At 38.0% G+C, this 20267-nt stretch overlaps 1 protein-coding gene across 8 annotated transcripts; it reads left to right on the top strand.

The window, feature by feature from the left end:
- The first annotated feature begins 17 nt into the window (after window positions 1–17).
- On the top strand, window positions 18–20259 carry PRIMPOL (primase and DNA directed polymerase). 8 transcript variants are annotated; one of them, XM_076336426.1, is made up of 16 exons: window positions 18–97; window positions 557–883; window positions 1301–1441; window positions 2077–2107; window positions 4191–4375; window positions 5459–5550; window positions 6527–6668; window positions 8090–8237; window positions 13228–13515; window positions 15208–15370; window positions 16636–16733; window positions 17139–17225; window positions 17307–17415; window positions 18373–18455; window positions 18539–18585; window positions 19606–20259. In XM_076336426.1, the coding sequence occupies exons 5-16, from the start codon at window positions 4196–4198 to the stop codon at window positions 19909–19911; spliced, it is 1743 nt and encodes a 580-aa protein (XP_076192541.1). In that variant the 5' UTR covers window positions 18–97; window positions 557–883; window positions 1301–1441; window positions 2077–2107; window positions 4191–4195; the 3' UTR covers window positions 19912–20259. The 8 variants fall into 8 exon arrangements, with proteins under 8 accessions (XP_076192541.1, XP_076192543.1, XP_076192540.1 ...); XM_076336428.1 differs by lacking the exon at window positions 1301–1441; XM_076336425.1 differs by lacking the exon at window positions 557–883 and having other exon boundaries at window positions 30–97.
- Window positions 20260–20267: the final 8 nt, after the last annotated feature.

Here is a 20267-nt window from a genome sequence, read left to right as displayed (position 1 = left end):
ATCGCCTCTGGCTCCTCCCCGCGCGGGGCGGGGGAGCCCGCCCGCTCCAACGGCACGTAGTTCAAACCCCAACGGCGACGGCGCGTGGGCTGTGGCGGTGAGTCGGTGTCGGCGGGGAATGCCTTCCCCATACCCCCCGAGGCTGTTCCCCGGCGTGCGAGCCGGCTCCCGGCCCCGCGGGGAGGCGGCGTGAGGCCGGGCCGAGCGCCATGCCTGGGGAGGCCGCCTGCGCTCCCCTCCCCGCGGCCTGCCGGGCGCCGCGGTGCCCTTACGCCCGCCGGTCCCCGTCTTCCTGGCGCCGCGGGGCGCGCCGGGCCCCTCGGGTGTGCTCTGTCACAGTCACACGGGGGGAACATAAGCAACGGCGTCCTTCGGCTGCCGTTGCGCCCCGATTACTCCCGCACCACGCGCGTAGGGGTGCCCACGCGAGCCTTGCGTGGGCTTGAGTGCTGAGCCTGCTACAGCTGCCCGAGAGCGACGCGTTACGCTGCGCTTAATGCTGTTACGTTTGACTTCGTGTAACCCAAACCCTGTTGTTTTTTGTCTTTTGTTTTAGTTCCTCTGCGTGCTGAAAACACCTTTCTGACAGAATGGTGGTTTATAAAGATAATCGCCATCTTAAGTAATTTGTGGGGATGATTACCAAATAAGAGGCTATCTTTCAGATTTCAGCGAGCAGATGTACTGGACTGTATCAGAGCAGGACCTTCCACTTATGGCAGGGTTTATCTCCCACCACTGCATGATGAAAGCTTGGAAATCGTACAGCCGATCGGCAAACGTAGTCTGAATATACCTTCCTACTAGCGTCCCACTGCCCTGCCGTTCAGCCTTACACAACAGCTCTCTGAAGCTGTTGAGGGCTAGTTTCAGCTTTGTTACCGTAAGTCGGCAGATTAAAAACTCTCTAAGACTCAGTTCGGAGTTTTAGAAAGCAGGCATTCTTTATTGCAGCGCTGGGCGCACAGGGGATCGCTCCACCTAGTGTGCGCCCCGAGCTGCTCAGCTACAGGAGTAATGTACAATCAGAATATACATATTCATTAGATTCCCAAGAAATTATTAACATATTCATGTTATTTCTTGGAACTCATTAACATATGTAAAAGTCTCTTTAACGCATGTGCTCTTATGTTCATTGGTGGTCTTCCGGGGTCCTCTGGTGGTTGTCGATAGTCTTCCTCACCGTGTCCGCTAGTTGAACTCAGTCTTTTCGCCTGCACAGTTTGTCTTTTGGCCCAGTTGCACTAACTAGCTGATTTCAGCATAACTTCCTTATCTATTCCACCCCTATACACAGAGCTTCAAGGATTCCTTTTATCTACCGAATGTCCAGTCTGTCTATCCACGGAACATTTAGCTACTTTGTTTCGACAAAGAGAACCATATATCTCCGTAGTATTTCTTTATATTCGGTATCAGCTTCATCATCAACTTCCAGGTCAGTTTGTTTCATATTTGTACGTTGACCTTTGGCAGCAGGAATCAGAGTAAGTTTAACATTAGAAACTAAGTTTTCCAGCTTCTCACAACAGGCACTAGCCTACTTTTTGAGGTCTTATCACCAGGTCTAATATCCTGCATTTTGCACAAAATTCCTCAAATCTTAATTGTAGAAGCTACTTCTACTAGTAGGAGCACAAGATGAAAATTTGATGCTCCCTGTTTTTGTTGAGGGAAGATGAGTACTGTTGGTCAGTATGCTGCAGTTCAGCTCAACGTAAGGATAACTAAGCTAATTTTTGCTAACGTTAAGAAATTTTGTACTAGGGAGAAAGTTATTAAGTTCTTCTAAGGCTGAATCAGTAGCTGGGAGAAAAATTTCATGGATTTATTGGTGTTGAGGAGCATGAATTTTTCCATAGAGCTATGTTGCATGATACACACCGGCCAGGAAACCAATGTAATCACATTATTTTGAGCAGTGGTTGATTTGCACGTCTAAGCTTCATTTCTCAGCAGGTGTGGATAGTGTGTTTTGTCCATAATCATTACAGGTTTTTGAGTATTTTTTTAACAAGAATGTAGGGACATATATGATGAAATCATGTATTTGTGTTTGTCTTTCCCCTGTAGCACAAGGCAGAAAATTGCCGTTTCTGAAATGGTGAGTCCATTTGTTTAAAAAAAACCCCACCAACCATCTAAGGTATAAAAATACAAGATGTCCTCATCACTAAAAAATAAACAGTCTTCCATCAAAGGGGGGGGGAATAAAATAGCAAGTTCTTTAAGTCATTTCCCAGGAGATACATTTTTCCCAGCGTCTTTATGCGATCATCCTGCTGAGTCAAACACACTGATGCCCAAACATGTTGGTGACAAAATTTTTTTCTGGCAAGTAAAATAAAAATAATTACTCCCCTTACTTCTGCTGGGACAGAAGAGAGGACAATGAAGTGGGAATTTCCCAGTAAACTCAGAAGGCTAGTCTGTGGTTACACCTCGTCTGTAGGTGTAAATTGTACGTGCTCTAATTAGATGCATTGTGTTAGGTATAGTTGATACAGGAACTGAAGTTACCTTGTGAAGAGACCCAACACGTTGGGCTGCTGAGAATCCGAGAGTGTTTGGACTGCAAGAACAGTGACAGATCTCAGTTTAAAGTAAGGGTCATCAGCCTTCTCCCAAGTTCAGATATCCTCCCAGCTGTGTTTCTGCAAAAATACATCCTGATCTAACTAGGAAGTTTAAAATGAGTAGAGAATTATGGAAATTGTCCTTTGCTTCCATTCTTTTTAACGGTCACTTTGTGGGAAAGTGCTGATGTAGGGAATGTCTTTTGCACCCAATTAATTTTCAACAGAGCGAACAGCATGAAAATGAAACTGAGAGTTCTGCTAGCACTTCTGAGAAACGCTGATTGCTCTCTATAATTTCATTTTTCATTCCCAAAGAAGAAACTAATTGCAAGGAAAGGAAGGGAGTGGAGGAAATTCACAGGTCAGGAGACTGACAAGGTCTATAGAGATAATACGTCTGACCCCTGTAAGAGAAAAAACATTCTGTTATTTAGACTTGACATAGGCACTAAACTATCAAAACGCAGGCTTAGATGTACCATGGGCAGAAATGTAGGTGTCCAGGAACCTTTACTGTGGAAGACTTGGAGCGGGATTCAGAAGATCTAAAATTTGGGCTTCGGGGCCCACAAGAATATTTAAATACTTAAACTCACATTGTGGATCCAGCTTGTTAAAGGTTTGGATACTTTTGAGTATAGACAGTTTCATTTTCATCTTTCATTGCAGCTGGGAGGTTGTTTTGAGAACCAAGGGTTGGTAAGTGGACAGAACAAAAAGATGCACCTTCTTTTTTTACTTCTTGCCCGTCTTCCTCTGTTTCAGTTTCTTAGCAATGCTCTTTACCGATTTGCAGGTGTTCAGAGGGGCAATGAATTTTCCCAGGAAAAAAGTTAATTAAACTTACAAATAATTATATTAGTATGTTAATGTGTGTTTATGCTTTACTACATTACTTTGTAGCATTTGGATTACTTTATGTGACTAGAATTTTAAAGGTTGCAAGATAGCAAGCATTACTGCATCACATGCTATTTCTTGAAAAGAGATGATTGCTATCATAAGTTTTCAAGAAAGTACGTGAGATTTTAAAGCAGGCAAAAGTATTTCTACTGACCGATAGCAAATGTTGGCAGTGGAGAATGGAGCCCTCATTTTGGATTTCAGCTCTTTAACTTTGAGATACGGAGCTCAGAGCTAGAGTCACTGAAATCTTAATTTTTCTCAGGAACTCAAGTGCTGTACTACCCATACAAATTAATTATCACATTTGTCTCTCCAACATAAAGCAGAAATAATAGTATTTTTTGACTCCTTAGTAACGTTGTGTGGCTAACACAGTTTGTATACTTTTTGAGGAGGAATGTAATACCATTCTGTAAACAAAAATGAAACTTCTTAGGCCTTCCCTTATTGTGTCTATTCTGTTGTGTTTATCTTTGATAGTACTAATATGAAGGTCTTTTACTTCCAAATCTGTGTGGAAAGATTTAATGTTAAAATGAGTGTCATAGCAAGGTTGGGTGTTGATTTGGAATATTGGCTACTCTCAATTAATAAAGTACGCTCAGCAAAACCAGAATTAAAAGCAGTGATGAGTACAGGATATATTAAAAGTGAGTCACAAACAGAAATTGATACTGATTTGGCTATTTGTAATTGCTTTAGGACAAATGAAGAGAAAATGGGAAGAAAGACTGAAGAAAGTGGAAGAACTAGCGTCTCACTATGAAAGAAACCCTCTTCCTCCAGTTTATAGACCAAAACTGTCCAAACCCTTTCTGCCATCCTCTGTTTGGAAAATATTTTGTCGTCAGGCTGAAGCTTTCAGTTATGTAAAAACCTGCAAAGAGGTAAGTTGTTTGTTAGGTGAATGTCTCTACTCTTTAGGTACTTTCAAGGTTGAACTTCACTTAAAAGCTTGGTTGATAGTAAACTCTTTATCAGATTGCAAGATTTTTTTTTTCTTCTTTTTTTTCCTTCTTCCCAATCCTGAAACGGCAAGTATTTTTTTCTGTCTTCGTAGGAGATCATGCTACATACTGGAGGTAGCTCTTAGAAGTACTAGTTCTAACATACAAATTGATATGTGATGTTAACCTCTAACAGTAAAAGTGCTTTTTGGTAACATGGTAGTGATAGATTTGTTCCTTCTGAAGATGAGCCAGCTGTCAGGGTTGACAGGAGAATGGGAAGGTAGTGAGAGTTGAGTAGGAAGAAAGAGGAGGAAAAAACTGAGGGGGGGGGGGAAAGAGAGATAAACAGGAGGCAGAGACAAAATAAAGACAATACTACTTTCCAATGGCATCAGAGTAGCAAGTTCAGATGATAAGAAGTGATAAGCCAAATAAATGTTAGGCAAAATGTATCCTCTGTTTTCAGTTTAATACTTTTCAAATTGATTGCTGCTTTTAAAGAAAGCACCGGGTTTTTCTCCACACTGTTTTAGGTGTTCAAGTAATCCTGACAGTCTGTTTTCCAAAATGCACTCTCGCTGGCTTGGCAGTAGGTTTTTTTGCGTTTTCTTTTCAGATTTCCATTTTTGGATTTAAATAATACAGAGACTAAAGAATATTTGCTATAAAGCCATATGCTGCCATCATGTCCATAAGGCTGTTCCTTTCAGGACATTGTTCCTCCTTCTGTTAGATGCACTTGCCACTGATCAGAAAAAAGATGACTTTACAGAGAAAACAGAGTTTACATTAATGCACAGGGAAGAAAAGCTTCAAATTTTTACTCATGTAACTGAAATCAGAATGATGTTCTTAATTAAAAACAGATGCTACTTAGCTTAAAAAGGGATAAATGATCTACTTACAGTTTTCTAGTATTTACTAACCTTTGACCAAAGAAATTAATGTCAAATAGGCACTTCTGAAGACTTTAACTGGTTCTTTGAATAAAAAAAAGCTTCAATGTTTTTATTTAAAAAGGATGCTCACGTATTTGCCCTGGAAAAGAACACACAAAGTGGACAGAGGTTTTACCTTGTGACAACATATAAAGAGCTTTGGTTTTATTACACGTGAGTATTTGAAAAGGTACCCTATATGTTACCATAAGATAGTAGTATACTGGATATACTATTATCTAGTAATAGCTGTTACTGGATAGCTATCCGCAGTGGCCATCTGCTGCTCTGACTAGCACAGAGCTGTAACGGGTTGCCTGAGGTTTGATCTTGGCCATGGGGAAAATCTTCATAAGGATAAACCAATCTAGTCTATAGTGGGTTTCAACTTTCTTTTGAGTTGCAGACTGCCATTATTTCCTGGGAATTAAGGACCTCGTTTACCGAACTTAAATCTAATAGCAGTAGATTTGCTTTTACTCAGCTTTCCTCAGGGGATCGTACCAACAGGTGACACAAACATACTTCTATGATTAGTCGTATATCAATTTAAATGGGCATTAATATAAATGTCCGGTTACTGATTTATGGTTTTATATTTGTGTGATGTAGTTTCGAGTATTGACAATTTGATCATGCACTGAACTTATTTTCCCAATTTTTTGTTTTACAATAAAATATTTGGTTATGAAGTAAAAGAAATCTAAGAGTCAATTTTTATATGAAAAGTAAGCTTGATTTTTTCCTCAATTTGAAAATGAGATTAATTTTTAATTTAGTTGGAAAAAAAGTCCATGTAATCTTATTTTTAGTGCTTAAGACATATGAGTGATAACTTACTAAATTTTTTACTGTAGTTTCCATCATTCCTTAAATTCTCAACAGCATTTCTGTTGACAGTATGTATTGTAAGACTGGGGGGGTATGGGGAGGCGAAAACTTTACAAACTTAAATTCTAGGCCAGACAAATGTCTTTGTTGATATTTGATGCTGAAGTTAGTTACAAATTTTTCAAAGCATTATAGGGCTGCTACTTTTTTTAATATGGGTGGTTGATTGAAAAATAAAAGAATATTTAGGACTTGCGGGATCCTTGTTTGCAACTGGTAAGTACGTATAATGTTGTGATTTGTTTTTGTTTTTCCTTAGCAAAGGTTATAAAACAAGTCTTATGCATTGCTATGAAGTAATTCCTGAAAAAGATGCTTGCAAACTTTATTTTGATTTGGAGTTCTACAAGCCAGCAAATCCTGGTGCAGATGGCAAGAGTATGGTTGCGAAGTTAATTGAGGTAAACTGGAGCAAAGTCATGTTGTAGATTCAATACGAATTTGTTGTTGATTTAATATGAAACCAAAGTATTTACCACTTTATCTTGATTATTCTGTAGTAAAATGAAAAAGAATTGTAGACCTAGTGGTTATTTTTAATGAAGTAAAAAGTACTGGTTTAATTAAAGCAAAGTTTCTCTTTAAGTGAAAAGAAAAAATAGAGAACCACGGTTGTTGGAATGCTTGTATTCACTGTAGGTTTACTGATATGATAAGTTTGCTTTGGCAGATTGTTTTATGTCCTCTGCCACTTCAAAGCTGTAAAACTGAAGGAATGTTTAGGTATTCTTCAGAGTAGCATCAATAAAAGTTCCATTCAGATATTCCTCAGTTCATTTCCTTTGCCAGCTGGTGCAGTCATATATCAAGGCTTAGATAAATCCCTCCTGATTTTAGGTGTCTTCAGATGGCAGCTCATTGTAGTTGAGTTAAATGATGATGTAGAGAACATCAGGTGACTGCACTTACCAATTTGGTATCTAAAGGTAAATATCTTTGCTAATTATCAATTTTATTAAATAGTGCAAATTTCCATTTTATTGCAAATTTGGTTGGAGAATGAGCTCCGCTGCAAATTCAGTATGACAGAGGTGGAAAATAAAGCAGGTTTTTAGAAGAATGTCTTCTGTTCCAATAAAATCTCTTTGTGAGTGGCCATTTGTGAGACTTCTGACCCTTGCATGTCCCTAGCTAGAAAGGAAAGAAAGAAAAAGATGATTGAGGTCGTTCCTTCGTAAAGAACCCTTCACTGATACAGAATCCGGAGGGGTTTACTCCATTGCAGATCAATTCTGAAATCTAGAGATTCCTCAGGTTAAGAAGAGAACTTTGGATTTGCTGGGTAGGGGATCTGAGATACTAAAATCCTAAGCTTCCAGACCCTTAGGTTCTGAGTCCCAGTCCTAAACATGAGTAATCACAAGCTTAGCTTATAGAGGGGTTTTAGAGCTATTTTAGAGCCAGACATCTTATGTTTTCTGCTTAGTGTTCATTGGGTCATACCAATGAATTAGCTAAATCAGCAGTGAATTAGCATACCAACCTTTATATCATGATAGCTTCTATCTTCCATTCTAGGTAAGCCTGCATTACAAACATTGTCACTGTGGGTGTGAACTGCTTTGTGTGGAAAAAAACAGAAGATAAAGCCACTAAATTAGACTTCAACCTGAAAAACTGAAAATCTGCTCAGTTTATCGCTGTTAGTATATACAGTGACTTGCTTATTTCAGGAAATAGAGTCTATGTCAAATTTGGTTAAAATTTGCTATGTTATGAGTTAGTTTGAATTAAATTAATTGTATGCATTTGTGTTGGGTTTTATAGATACCACTATTAAAAATGCTAGAGAAAATAGCCTAATTAATGTTTATAATTTCAGCTTGTCAGCCAAAAATTAAAAGAACTTTATGATGTAGATTGTTCCGCCAAAGATGTCTTGAATTTAGATTCCAGTACTGATGAAAAATTTAGTCGACACTTAATATTTGTACCCCAAAAGACTGTATTTAAGGATAATACTCATATTGGTAAGTGCGTTCTTTTCTCTTACACCTAGAAATAAAAGGTGAGGTTTTGACTTTGTACAGTGCCATCTCACATTTGAATATTTATTTTAATGGAATTATATGTGGAAACAAATATGTATTCCCAGCAGAAATGACTACCTATTTCTATTTCATTAAGCCTCATTATTTCTCAACTCATCTTCTACTTCCTTTTTCTGTAATTAGCATTCATGTTTGCAAAAATGTAACTTTTTTTGTGCCTGTATCTTTTATTTATGAAACTACTGGCAAGACTGGGTTTTGGCTTGAAAATTGTTTTACAGGATGACTATGACGCCTTAATTTTCAGGTTAATGTCAGTCTTAACAATTGAGGCTAAGATTATGGGCTCTAAATACAGTTGGTTTGTGCTCAGCACAGGGTCAGAAAGGCAGGACAAAGATGGTTTCAAGCCACCTGTGCATAAACATGATTAAGGGAAAGCTGAAAGCAATTTTAATTGTTGATATAAGTTGGGATTTCATGGGATATGGCAACTCCAACACAAAGAATTGCCAGTTCAGGGTTGTCTTGACTCCATTTTAAAAATAGGTATAATAATGCCTCCTCACTTCACAGAAGTATTTTGAACATACTTTCAAAATACTGTTTATGAAGCACTGAGGTACTAGTGGTGAGCATTAAGAAAAGTTAATGCTGAAATTAATAATTTCTTCCTCTTGTATATATATTTTGTATGGTGTGCAGTAAAGCAGGCTTATAGACATACATTGAACAATGAAGGCACCACAGAGTATCAGCTGAGTTTTGTCCGAGTGAAGCAGGAACTGATGGAAAACAGCATGCCCAGTGGTGGAATTAAAATCTGTATCAACCTACAGATGCAGAAGTTTGGGTTATTTAACATTGCACTTGCAGCCTTGGTTTTGTCATTTCTTAATAATTGAGTGTTTGATTTTGTAATCTTTGTTCTTTATTGTGTTTGTTTCAAACAAACAAATAGGGTGAGGGAGAGGAAGCAGAAATGCTATTAGAGAGTACCACATTAATAATCTCAGGGGTTATTAGAAGGGATGAAATTTAGATTTGTGACATTTAGCTCTACCATTTGTGTTCAGGAGCAGCAGGACTACGTGTATCGGAGAGAAAGAAATTACGAGCTTTGTTACTGGGTTTCCACTGGTAGTAGAATAGGAAGAGTCAAGGATGTTGGGTTCGTAATTTTGGTCCCAGTCAGGTTCCCGCTTTTATTCTGCTGTCTGCTTGGTCACAATCTGTCTGACTGTCTTCATGCCCAGTCTTCCTTTTCCTTTCTCACCCTTACTGCTTTTTCTAGCTCTGCACCTTCCCTCATTCCAGTCTTGAGTAAGGCTTATACTGTATTTCTTCTTTTTTTATACCTCCTGTGTTTTTTAAGTAGCTTCTTACTGTGCACTGTCTATGTCCTAGCAGGGGATAGTAGAGAGCACAGGGAAGATGCGCTCTTTGCTTTTAGTGCTTAATGACAGCACAGCTGACAATAATGACACAGCGCTGGGCTTCTTTCTAACCCAGTACAGCATTAGAGAAAATCTTATTTTCCTTTTGAATTGTCTAGTTATTTCATGGAGAGAACACATGTACTGTTGGATCAAAGTTGTGCAGGGTTGACACAAGTTTTGTGTTGCTCTGAGGAATCATCTATGAAAGGTCTTGTCAGCATGAACAGCTGGAGGAGTGAAGCAAACTGTAAGGAGAGGCTGGATCTTATAGGCCTGCGGGCATGTACGAAATTTTTTTCCCCAAATATTTTTAATAAATATACGTGCATGATCCATGGCCTAAACATCACTTCAGGCCAATATTCAGAACTTTACTCCAACACAGAGGCCATAGGATTTCTCAGAACCTATTTTTTTCAGCTTTTTTTAACATTAAAAAACCTATTTCTCATTCTTAGGAGCAGTGGAATCTGTGTCCCTAAACCTTTTGAGGAGTAGCTGACATGGCAAGCTAAGCAGATTGTCAAAGTTATAACCAAATGCTGATAATATTGGCTGCCAGCCCCAAGTGTGACACAGAGCAGTTATTTCTTGTGTGACACCGTGGTAACAGATACAAACCCCGAAGACTTAAAAGGGATTACTGCAATTTTTAGTTCAAAAGTATGGTCTTTAACTCCTCTGCCACTATAAAACTCTTAAGTAATACACGGGTGGTAAATAATTTGGTATGACAGCAATTTTAGCCTGTGAACTACATTAGTCAGTTCTTCCGGTAAAAGCTTGAACTGTTTATTCTAGTCCATTAGTTAAGTGTTCTCTGTCTCCACCGTGGTGTGAATTTCACGTTTACTGTCAGACTTAAAATATATTTAGAGATTGTGTATTCATGTTCTGCCTTTGCCTTTACTGTGACTTCAATATCTTGTTGAAAAAATTGATTTTTTATAATTGAGAGATGTAAATGTCAGTGCTAAATTCATGCATGTTACCAATAATATTACACTCTAGACTTTTCATTAATGCATTTTAGTAACCTGCTTGACAAACCTGGCTTAAAGCATATTAGCTTTGTACTTTGTGCAAAATACAATGCTGTAGTAAATAACTAAAAATCCAGATAACTTCATAACATAATTTCACAGAATCTATATGAAAATATATATATTCTTTCAGGTGATGGAAAGATTTTGTCTAATATTAAACTTAAAAGGGTTAGTATACTTTTCAGACACATTCAAGTGTTGCCTTTTTAAAAAATTCATCATTGTGGTGTTCTGTCTAATAAAAATTACTTTGCGATGAGTTAGTGGTATTTATGTGGGGTAAACTAGAATATGAACTATCACATCTTGGATGATATAGTTTCACAAGCATTTTATGTCAGGAGTCATGCACAAAGTGCATGGGCTTAAAATGAAATATGATTAAAAACATTTGGTATATAATACTTGGAATTAGTTACTAGTTAGAATTAAAATACAGGGACTGAGTTCATAGCTCATGTAAGAAAGCACAGGAGATCGTGTAGGTCCACGGGAAAGCTGTGGAGATCAATGAATTTACTTTGATCTACACAGCTGACAAATCCCGAATATAAAAACACAAAATACAGTCAAGGGTCAAAAGTGTGAAATGCTGGGTTTGGTTCCCACATCTGACCAGTTAGAAGAAATGGGAAGAGAGAAAACAAAGGTGTGTGTGAACGATAAAAAACTAACTCCCAAAATAATCTTTCATTGACAAAAACCTTGCTATTCTGACACCAGAGTGATTGTTTCTTAATTACACACAGAAAAAAAGGAAGTGGTCAACCAGGACTTTTAAAGATACTTTAACTTTTATGGTAATTGAAATGAACTTCCGTTCTGAAGTAGGTACATTTTCTCCCCGAACTGAAGATCCGAGTAACTACTGTTATAAACCTAAGAAATTCTGTGTGCATATTTGAACACACAGGGTTAAAACGCTGTCTATGACTATGAATCATTTGTGTGCCTTAGTAGTCCTGTAATGAATTATGCGGATGGTGATATTAATGCTTCATACACTGAGTCATTCTGCTGATACGTAGCACAAGAGGACCTGTATTTCATATTCTTTCAGGTTCCCCCCATCGAAGCTTCAACTGACGACTGCAGAATCCTCCTTGCTAGTACTCCTTCCACTTCATAGTTTTTCTTCCACATCTGTATTTCTTCTCTTCGTTCTCCCTGCAAGCAATTTGGCCATGGTTTTCATTTGTCTGTCTGTCTGTCTTTGGTTACCATCTAGCGGAGCCTGGAGTACAGTGGGGGTTGGATTACAATACTCGGAGTTTGAAAAGCCATTGCAAAATACTTTTGTAAAAGTAATTTGTTGTTTGAGTAAGCCCTCGTCAAACTGTTACATCAGTTAATATACCAGGAAGCTGCAAGTAAACCTTTTTAATTATTCTGAAAGTGAAATTAGGGAAAGCAGTAGTGAGAGGGACAATCACAAGCTCTTCAGAATCCTCAATCTGTTAATGTCATCGCATGCTGTCATTAACTACTGCAAAAATATTCAGCTAAACGATTAAAAACTATCTATGATTAGATAAAAAAATAAGTTTTGTAATAGCAAAGCTGTATGAATGCTTTATTCATGTATTGAAGAGTTTCACTAAGTGGTACTTGAAATAGTAAATCAAACTACATTTTATAAAGGACCTTGACTATTTTACTTATTTTTTGATATCACTGTCATTAACAAAGTGGTCCTACATTAAGCATTTTAATAAGTCTTACTGTAACAGCCTAGTTCATATGCAGAAATGTTCCTGCTGAGCTAGCACGAAGACCCAAACTGAACTTGTTCAGCAAGTTTCTGACATTCTAGTGGAAAATTCAGGTTGACAGAAATTTCAGTGCAAAAGTCTTCCTCGTATTAATCATCAAGTCAAGATCACTCGTGCTCCAAGCATGGGAGCAGCTTGAGATCGTGTCTGTCAGAGGCTTTAATAACTGCAAGGGTACAGGTGTGATGGGTAGGAGAAATTCTTTTGAAGGATACAAAAGACATTTTATTCAATTTTGCATTTTTATCCGGGACTTTGAATTTAGTTTGGGAAATTGTAGTGACAGCCGATGCATTTCCGTTTCGTTATGTTGTCTTTATTTCTAAAGATGTGATCGCCAAGCCAACTCGCTTCTCAGTTCTCTCTGTTCTCAGTAGTAAAATTGCAAAGGGAAAGATTGTGGCTGTATGATACAATTAATATACGCAAAATTGTTTATTTTCTCATGTTTTAAAAGAAAAAAGTTTAGTAAAAATTCTTGCCAAGCATGGGTTTCTTAGTTACTAAAGCAGAACCATTTTGTGCACTGGGCTGGTCCAAAAGATTTTTTTAAAAAAATCCAGGAGGGGAGAAAAAAAAACCCAACCCAAACTCCAACCACTTCCATCTTGGCTGTTTTGAAAAATGTTCGCACAGGAACTAAGTTCTTTCTCGACTCATAAATGACGTTATCGGCTCCGGGGTTTTTTTTGTTTGTTTGTTTGTTTTTAAGGTAACTTTGTGAGAACCATTCTGCAGCCTGCCCTAAGGTTAATGGAGAGTAAGGCTGCTGTTGTGATTCCAGAAGAAGGAGCAGGACATGTTTTCCAGTGTTCTGCAGAAGCAGTTGGATTAGATGGTTCTCTTATAAACCTCACAGCCATCGAAGATGCTTCCAAAGGCTGGCCAGCCATTGCTCGCGAAACAAAGGATATGGAAACATCACACCAGGGAGAAAATTCATTTTCCTTTCTAATAGTAAATAATAAAGAAGGAGACAAGCAACTTTTTGTGGATCTAGGTAAATATAAGAAGTGCTTTTAAACCTCTTTGGGATGCGACAAAGGTTAAGAAATGAGATGTTCCTTAATCTTTGGTTACAGGCAATAAGAACAACAGTGTTCTTACTGTTGTCCCTACGGTCAGAATGTAAACCAAATACAATACGTGCTGAAACTGTCATCATAAATGCTGTACTTTACTTTAAAGCAGCCTTAGATTCTTGGTCCATGGAACTTCTTATATTGCTACATTTAATGATTTTGTTCTGAAGTTTGAAGAAACTCTTGCCACACAAGACTCTCTAATTAATTTTGTTCCTAAGGACTTAGTGCTCCTATTTGGATTAAAAGAGGATACTATATATTGGATTTTTGTCATTTCAGCTGAATTAGAAGTTGTTTAATTATGGAATGAGTCTTACAGGCGTGGCCTTCTGTATTGTTCTACGTGTATGAATTGAGCCTTCTTCCCCTGTTTGGAATGGCAGTTGTTAGGTTTTAATGACGGAGTAATAGAAATTTTGGGTTGGGCACTTCATGCCCCAGTTGTGCTTAGCCTATTCATGGTATTAAAATGTTGGAAAGCTCCAGGAGCACAATACCCATAGTCAAACTAAAGTTTGAAAGTTCCGCCCTTCCCCCTCCCCGTATCTGGTTTCTCTGCTTTTTTTCCTACTGTCTCAGTGAGATGAAAATAGCTTAGCATGCTTTTGTACAGCAGTGCGTTACACACTTGAGGACTGTTTATCATGTTTTTTCTCAGACTTCTCTGGAGAACCCCCACTCCTTCAAATTCTTACGGAATTCAGGATCACTTTTATTGCTGGCCTCTTCAGTATGTCTGATTTGTTGAAATGTAATCCCAAAGTTGGCCCTCTAATAGAGGCTTCTCCATTACTGACGCAGAAGGATTACTTTGCGCCTACTGTTCAAAATTCCTTCAAGCATATTCGTGAATGGAAATTAAAGAAAAACAAATTGTTTACTGTGTCACTTCACCTTTTAAGAATTTGATGTTAGTCCCCAAAAATTAACCATCCTCAATATTTATGTTACACACATCACGTCAAAACTGGAAGGCTAAAATCAAAATAGCTGGAATACTGAGTTACATCACAAGGCTGCAGTGATGGAAAGGGACGTGACGTTCTTGTTGTACGAGATCTTTTAATTCCTTTATCTTCATGAAACCCACAAATGACGCACCCACCTCCTCAAGACATTCTTAGACAGATTAGGCAATGATGTTTACGATACCTGTTCATTTTTTTGTTGTTTGTTTTTGAGATGGGAATTAAATTTTCCTGATACATACTTCACCGTATACTACACACAAGTGGTGTCTGGTACACAAAACCCAGGAGGTTTGATGAATATGAAGTGCTGGTTAAAATAATTGTGTAGCTTTTTATGCTCAGCTGTATTTCACAAAGTTAATGTGAAAGCACCATTTTTTTATACTGAAAGAAACTTTTAGTAGTGATAATGGCAGAATGATTAAAATGCCTACATAGAGGTGATGAGTGTTTCTTAATTCTTCGATAACATAAAAATGTACATGTGTGTGTGATCCTGCTTTGTTGCATTTCTTCTATGGGACGTGAGCTGAAGTCAGTAAGAGTTTTTGTCCATTCATTGTTTCATTTACAAGTACTAAGTATCTTAAATCCTAGCCAGCATTGTTATGTTAAGTAGTACTTGTTTTCCTGCAGGAGTTTATACAAAGAATAGAAATTTCCGGATGTATAAATCATCAAAAGCAGGAAAAAAAGTGATTCTGAAGATAGCAGAGGATAATAAGTTTGTCCCTAACTGTGAAGAGAATGTTTCCTTGGAAGAAGCATATTTTCTTTCCTCTTTGATCTGCAACATTAGGTAATTGTTTAATTCTGGTGGAATTGAAAAGATTTTAAAGTACATATTTTAGTGATTTTTGTCCTGCAGCAGTTACAAATAACTACTATCAATGGGCAGTTATTTCGTGAACATTGTTACAGTGTAATTTAGGAGTTTCCAGTAGAACACCTTGTTTTTGAAGAAAAAATTTCTTCGGATTTTTTTTTTTGCTTTATTTTTCCTTAACCTACCTCCAAATGTCTAAAGAACACAGAACATGTGGTACAGCTTCTGGGTTGTGCCTCATTTCTCTATACACACTCAAAATGCCGAAATGTAACCATTATTAAGTTTGGTTGGATTCTGTATAGTTCTGCAAGGAAAAATTACAGCTTTCCAGTCAATTAAATAGGAAGAGTTTAAATATTTTCCAAAGTATGATAAAAAAAATAAAAAGGCTTTTTGTACATGTTTACTTGCATACCAGATTTCCCATTTGGTACAGGTACCTCCTTAGGCTGGATACTGGTACATATAATAATCAAGTTTTCTGTATCTAATCTAAACCTCTGATGTATCTTGCCCTGCACCAACTGTATCTTAAGATGATCCTAATCGTTACTGCAGCAGAAAGAAGGTTAAAATGGTACATCCAGTTGTATGACATTATGTATAATAATTTTATTAAAAACATGTATTTATTGTGACTTCAGTTTTTATAGCCTGACATGTTCATTATCCTGAATTGATGCCCGTAGCATAAATCATGTAGTGTGTTCAGATCATAGGTATCAGCTGAGTCTGTCATAAATACAGGTGAGAAATTCTGCTATGTGATCACCTGGCTTCCAGCTCGTAAGAAGGCAAGGAAGAGTAGTTCATTGTAGAGAGAGAAGAAAAAATAAATTGAAAACTTTCAAAGGGTACATATGCATAAATATTACATCTAGAGCAAATACCTTTGTAAGAGTAGTACAGCAGTACAGCAGACCAGCAGTCTTTAAATGGCTGGATCCTGGGATTTTTGCCAGGAACCAAATTGTGCTGTTCTGAAGGCGGAGGCCTTGCCCTCTGCTGGTACAAATCAGAGGAAACCGTCAAAATGAGAAGAAAAAGTGCTACAGGGATAGCGAAAGGTAGCATACAGAATCACAGACTGGTTGAGGTTGGCAGAGACCTCTGGAGTTTGTCTGGTCCAACCCCCCCCCCCCCCCCCCAAGCAGGGCCACCTAGAGGCGGTTGCCCAGGGCTACGTTATGTCGTGCTGTAAGAATCACACATTTTCTTTTGTATTCTCTCTTCAGAGCAAGGGATGACACAAAAGTTCTGTCATCTGGCTTTTCAGAGGAGGAGAGAAAAATGTCCGCTTTTTTAAACAGTAAAACTACCAGAAGCAGCAGAGGTACCTCAAGCCTTTTCTACTGTATAGAAAAAAAGTACTCTCAAATTAGATGTACGGTGACTTACACACCTGATAACCTCTAGGAGAGCTTTTCTTCAGCTAGCTTTCTGCAGGCAGCAGAGTACAGCTGTACTGAAGGATGCTCTGCAGCACCTGAATGCTATTTACCCTCTTCTCCCGCTCCCACAGCTGTCATGCTTTGTTCCAGTTCCCTCTGTACGTGAGGCCAGGGGGGTGCAGTTTAAAGATCTGCAGGAGATTAACACTGGATTTATCCCTGGTTTTATTTAAGGATTTGGTGTGATTCATGTACATTTTCTGTCTGTGGTCTATATAATGTGTAACAATTACATATTACAGTGACAAAACCACTAACAGTATGTATTTGTGGTCTTGTTGTAACAGATTCCATGGAAGGCTATCAGGATTCACCATATCCAGAAATTGATTATTTTGTTCGCTCTTTGGTTAATAAAGATGGGGTGCAAGGAGGTAAAGACCACTCTACTATTTACAAATGAGTATTCCGCAGCAGTATTTTTAAAGAGTTAATCTCTCCCCCCGCCCCCCCAGGGATACGGCGATGGAATTATTTCTCTCTGGAAGAAATACTTGTATATGATATTTCTGGTTACCGTTGGTGTGAAAATATTGGAAGAGCTCACAAAAGTAACAACATAATGTATGTTCTTTAACTATTCACTTTAAAACAGCTTTATTTATTTTCCTGCTCTACTGTTATTCTGAAAAATGCTGAAAAACTCTTATGGATAGAATCAGCACCTGTTACAATTTCTGCTCTTTTGCTCTGGGGGGAATACAACAGGTTTTTTTTCTTTAAAAAAAGCAAACTTCCCCCCCGTTTACTTTGTGATAACTCAACTTGTAGTTCCAGTATCTCTATGAAGTAATCTTCATGCTATTTAAAAGGTGTGTCTAAAGGTGCTAACATACAATTCAGAATATGTTAAAGCTATTAGGTGGTACTATACTTTGATGCTTCTTAGCTAGGAAGCTGAACAATCAGAAATAAGATAAAGAAAACAGCCCACTTTTGTGGTCTGTGATGAGTTTTGCTAGTGACTTTAGAAATATTTTAATTTAAAAATAATTCTACATAACATTTAAAATAACTGAATGATAAGGAACGTGTTTTTGAGAAATACAGGTACAAAAAGAACCCCCCACAGCCACTACGCTAGATGAACTTGGGTGTTTCTAAAGCACAGCTGAAAAAGCTGGGTTGTCTAATCAGTTGACAGGAAACAGTGATTTTATCTGGCTTTTATAATGAAATTACCTCGAACAGCAGCAACAACAAAATCTTATCTTACAGTTAGGTCCCACATACTAATCTTACTTTAATGACTTTTTCTTCCAAGCTTAATGTAATGAAGTTGACTAAATTTCACTTTCGAACGTTAGTCTTAAAAGAAATACATTTTTAACTTAAGCAGCCTGAAGTTTGTTGAAAAAAATAAGACTGCACAAAACAAGTATGTAATAAGTATGTCAGAGTATGAAAGCAATAGCCATAGATGGGGACAAACAAACTGTTCATTTAGTGTCAGAATTTCCTACTGTATGCATTCACTTCATTTATGTACTGTTACTAAAAATGAAATTATTTCATTCTTAGGATTGTGGTAGATCTAAAGAAGGAAGTCTGGTATCAAAAGTGTCACGATCCAGCCTGCAGAGAAGAAAACTTCAAATCACAAAGTATGTATTTTGTGATTTCAAAGCAATTACACTTAATACTTTTTGGAATGTTAACTTTAATTAATGCCATATATTTGATTTAGGTTTTCCATTACCACCTCGGATATGTCTCCCTTTTCTTTTCAAAGAGGTATGTTTTTGTCCTATCGATATGCTAAAGTTCTTGTGAGTAAAGCTGTCTCTGGAAGTCATTGAAAATCCCTGCTAACACAGTCTGTTGAGCTCCAGACAGTAGTTACACTGCTATAGAATAGCTCCCCAGAGCAGCTGCGCTGGTGTGGTAGCTCTGTATATTCATTTTTAAGTTCTCCAGCAGCAGATCTAGCACAAAAACCATCAGCACAGATAAAGCTAAGTTGCTGGAATAGCCTAACTTCACTTGGGACTAAAGATTTTCTTCTGTTTTGGTCTGAACAGCAGTTCCCAGTGCATAGACCACAAGACCACTACAGGTACAGAACAGAAAAGCTGCCCAAGTTACGCTCTGCTGTGCACATTTGACTTCATGCTGGGCCAGCTGGAACACCTGAGTCAGTCAGCATCAAATTTAAGTCAGTGACCCTCAAATCTGAAGTTCACTTAACTCCTTTAATAACACATTTTAGTGTATTAAAGCAGTTATGTTTACCCACGTGGGTAACCTGATACTGCACCTAGATTCTAAGCCCTGAACACAGTAGTTTTTCCACTGAGTAGACAATACGAATTGACCTCTTTGCAACTTTTAAATTTACACTTTATGCTTTTAAATTTCAAACTGCAGAATGGCACATTAAGCTCTGCTTAAGCAGATCATCAATAGCTATTAGTGTTATTTCATAGAAAACGTAATTTAAATGCGTTTTCAGATCCTGACAGTATCTGTAAACAGACATTAAAATTAGTTTTAACCTTGTATTATTTTAAGAAGCTGTACACAGCAGGCTACTCATAGTTTGCTAGAAAACCAGCAAATTTCTATTCCTATTCAAACAGGCTTCCACAGGGTAACCTGGCTATAAATTAACCTGCTGGAAAATCTGTCTTGTTGGCCAGCTTTCTATAGCATCCATTATATATGACAGTGCGAGTTTCAAACTTTCAGATCAGAGCTGGTAAAGGTATGAAGACCATTTGCATATGGAATAAATAGTATTCTTGTTTGTAAAAGGAAGAAGAGAATACACTAATGAATGCAAGGGGGAACACAGAAGAAAAAGTAAAACCACATTCTAATGCGCCAGACTTGTCAAAAAGCTCAGTATCTCTAGAAAAAAGCTTGTCTCAAGACTTCCTGTTGCCAGACAGCGAGTGGGACAACGCAAGCGATGATGCCCGTTTCCTAGAAGCTACTGAAGATGTGGAACTAGCTGAAGCTGCAAATGATAGTCTGAATTATGCCACGGAAGAAATTCCCGATGAAGTTCTTTTGGAAGCTTCAAGGAAACAGGACACTTGCAATAAAGGAGGCAGCTAACCACAGACTTGGCTAGCCAACAGACCGCTAGCAATGAAACCTGCTTTAACACAATGTGCATATCGCACGCCTTCTGTGAAAGACACTGCGATGTAGTTCAAAAATGCTCTTCCAGAGCTGTAAGACAGAGAACTGCGTAATGAACAAGTATCCTCACAACCGGATGATCCTCAGCAAGCATGAGGAGATCCTGGAAGATTACATGAGGGCTGAAGAGTACTGGACTGAAAACTCGTCATGAATGCTGCTCCAAATTTAGCACTTCTAACACTCACTGCTGTGCGGTTTCTATTTTATTAGCTCTGTGTCCAAGTTTTACTCATAAGCCAAGTAAAATAGATTTCTTTACTTCCAGA

The sequence above is a fragment of the Aptenodytes patagonicus genome, chromosome 4, assembly GCF_965638725.1.
Source record: "Aptenodytes patagonicus chromosome 4, bAptPat1.pri.cur, whole genome shotgun sequence".
In the NCBI taxonomy this organism is placed as follows: domain Eukaryota; kingdom Metazoa; phylum Chordata; class Aves; order Sphenisciformes; family Spheniscidae; genus Aptenodytes; species Aptenodytes patagonicus.
This window is presented reverse-complemented; position numbering and strand designations above follow the sequence as displayed.

What these genes read in the sequence shown, in the direction of transcription:
- PRIMPOL (XM_076336428.1), top strand. Translation starts at nt 4,196, where the DNA reads ATGAAGAGAAAATGGGAAGAAAGACTGAAGAAAGTGGAAGAACTAGCG. An exon ending in TAAGGATAATACTCATATTG is followed by an intron (nt 8,238 to 13,227) that starts GTAAGTGCGTTC and finishes TTTGTTTTTAAG; the next exon opens with GTAACTTTGTGAGAACCATT. An exon ending in AGAAAACTTCAAATCACAAA is followed by an intron (nt 18,456 to 18,538) that starts GTATGTATTTTG and finishes TATTTGATTTAG; the next exon opens with GTTTTCCATTACCACCTCGG.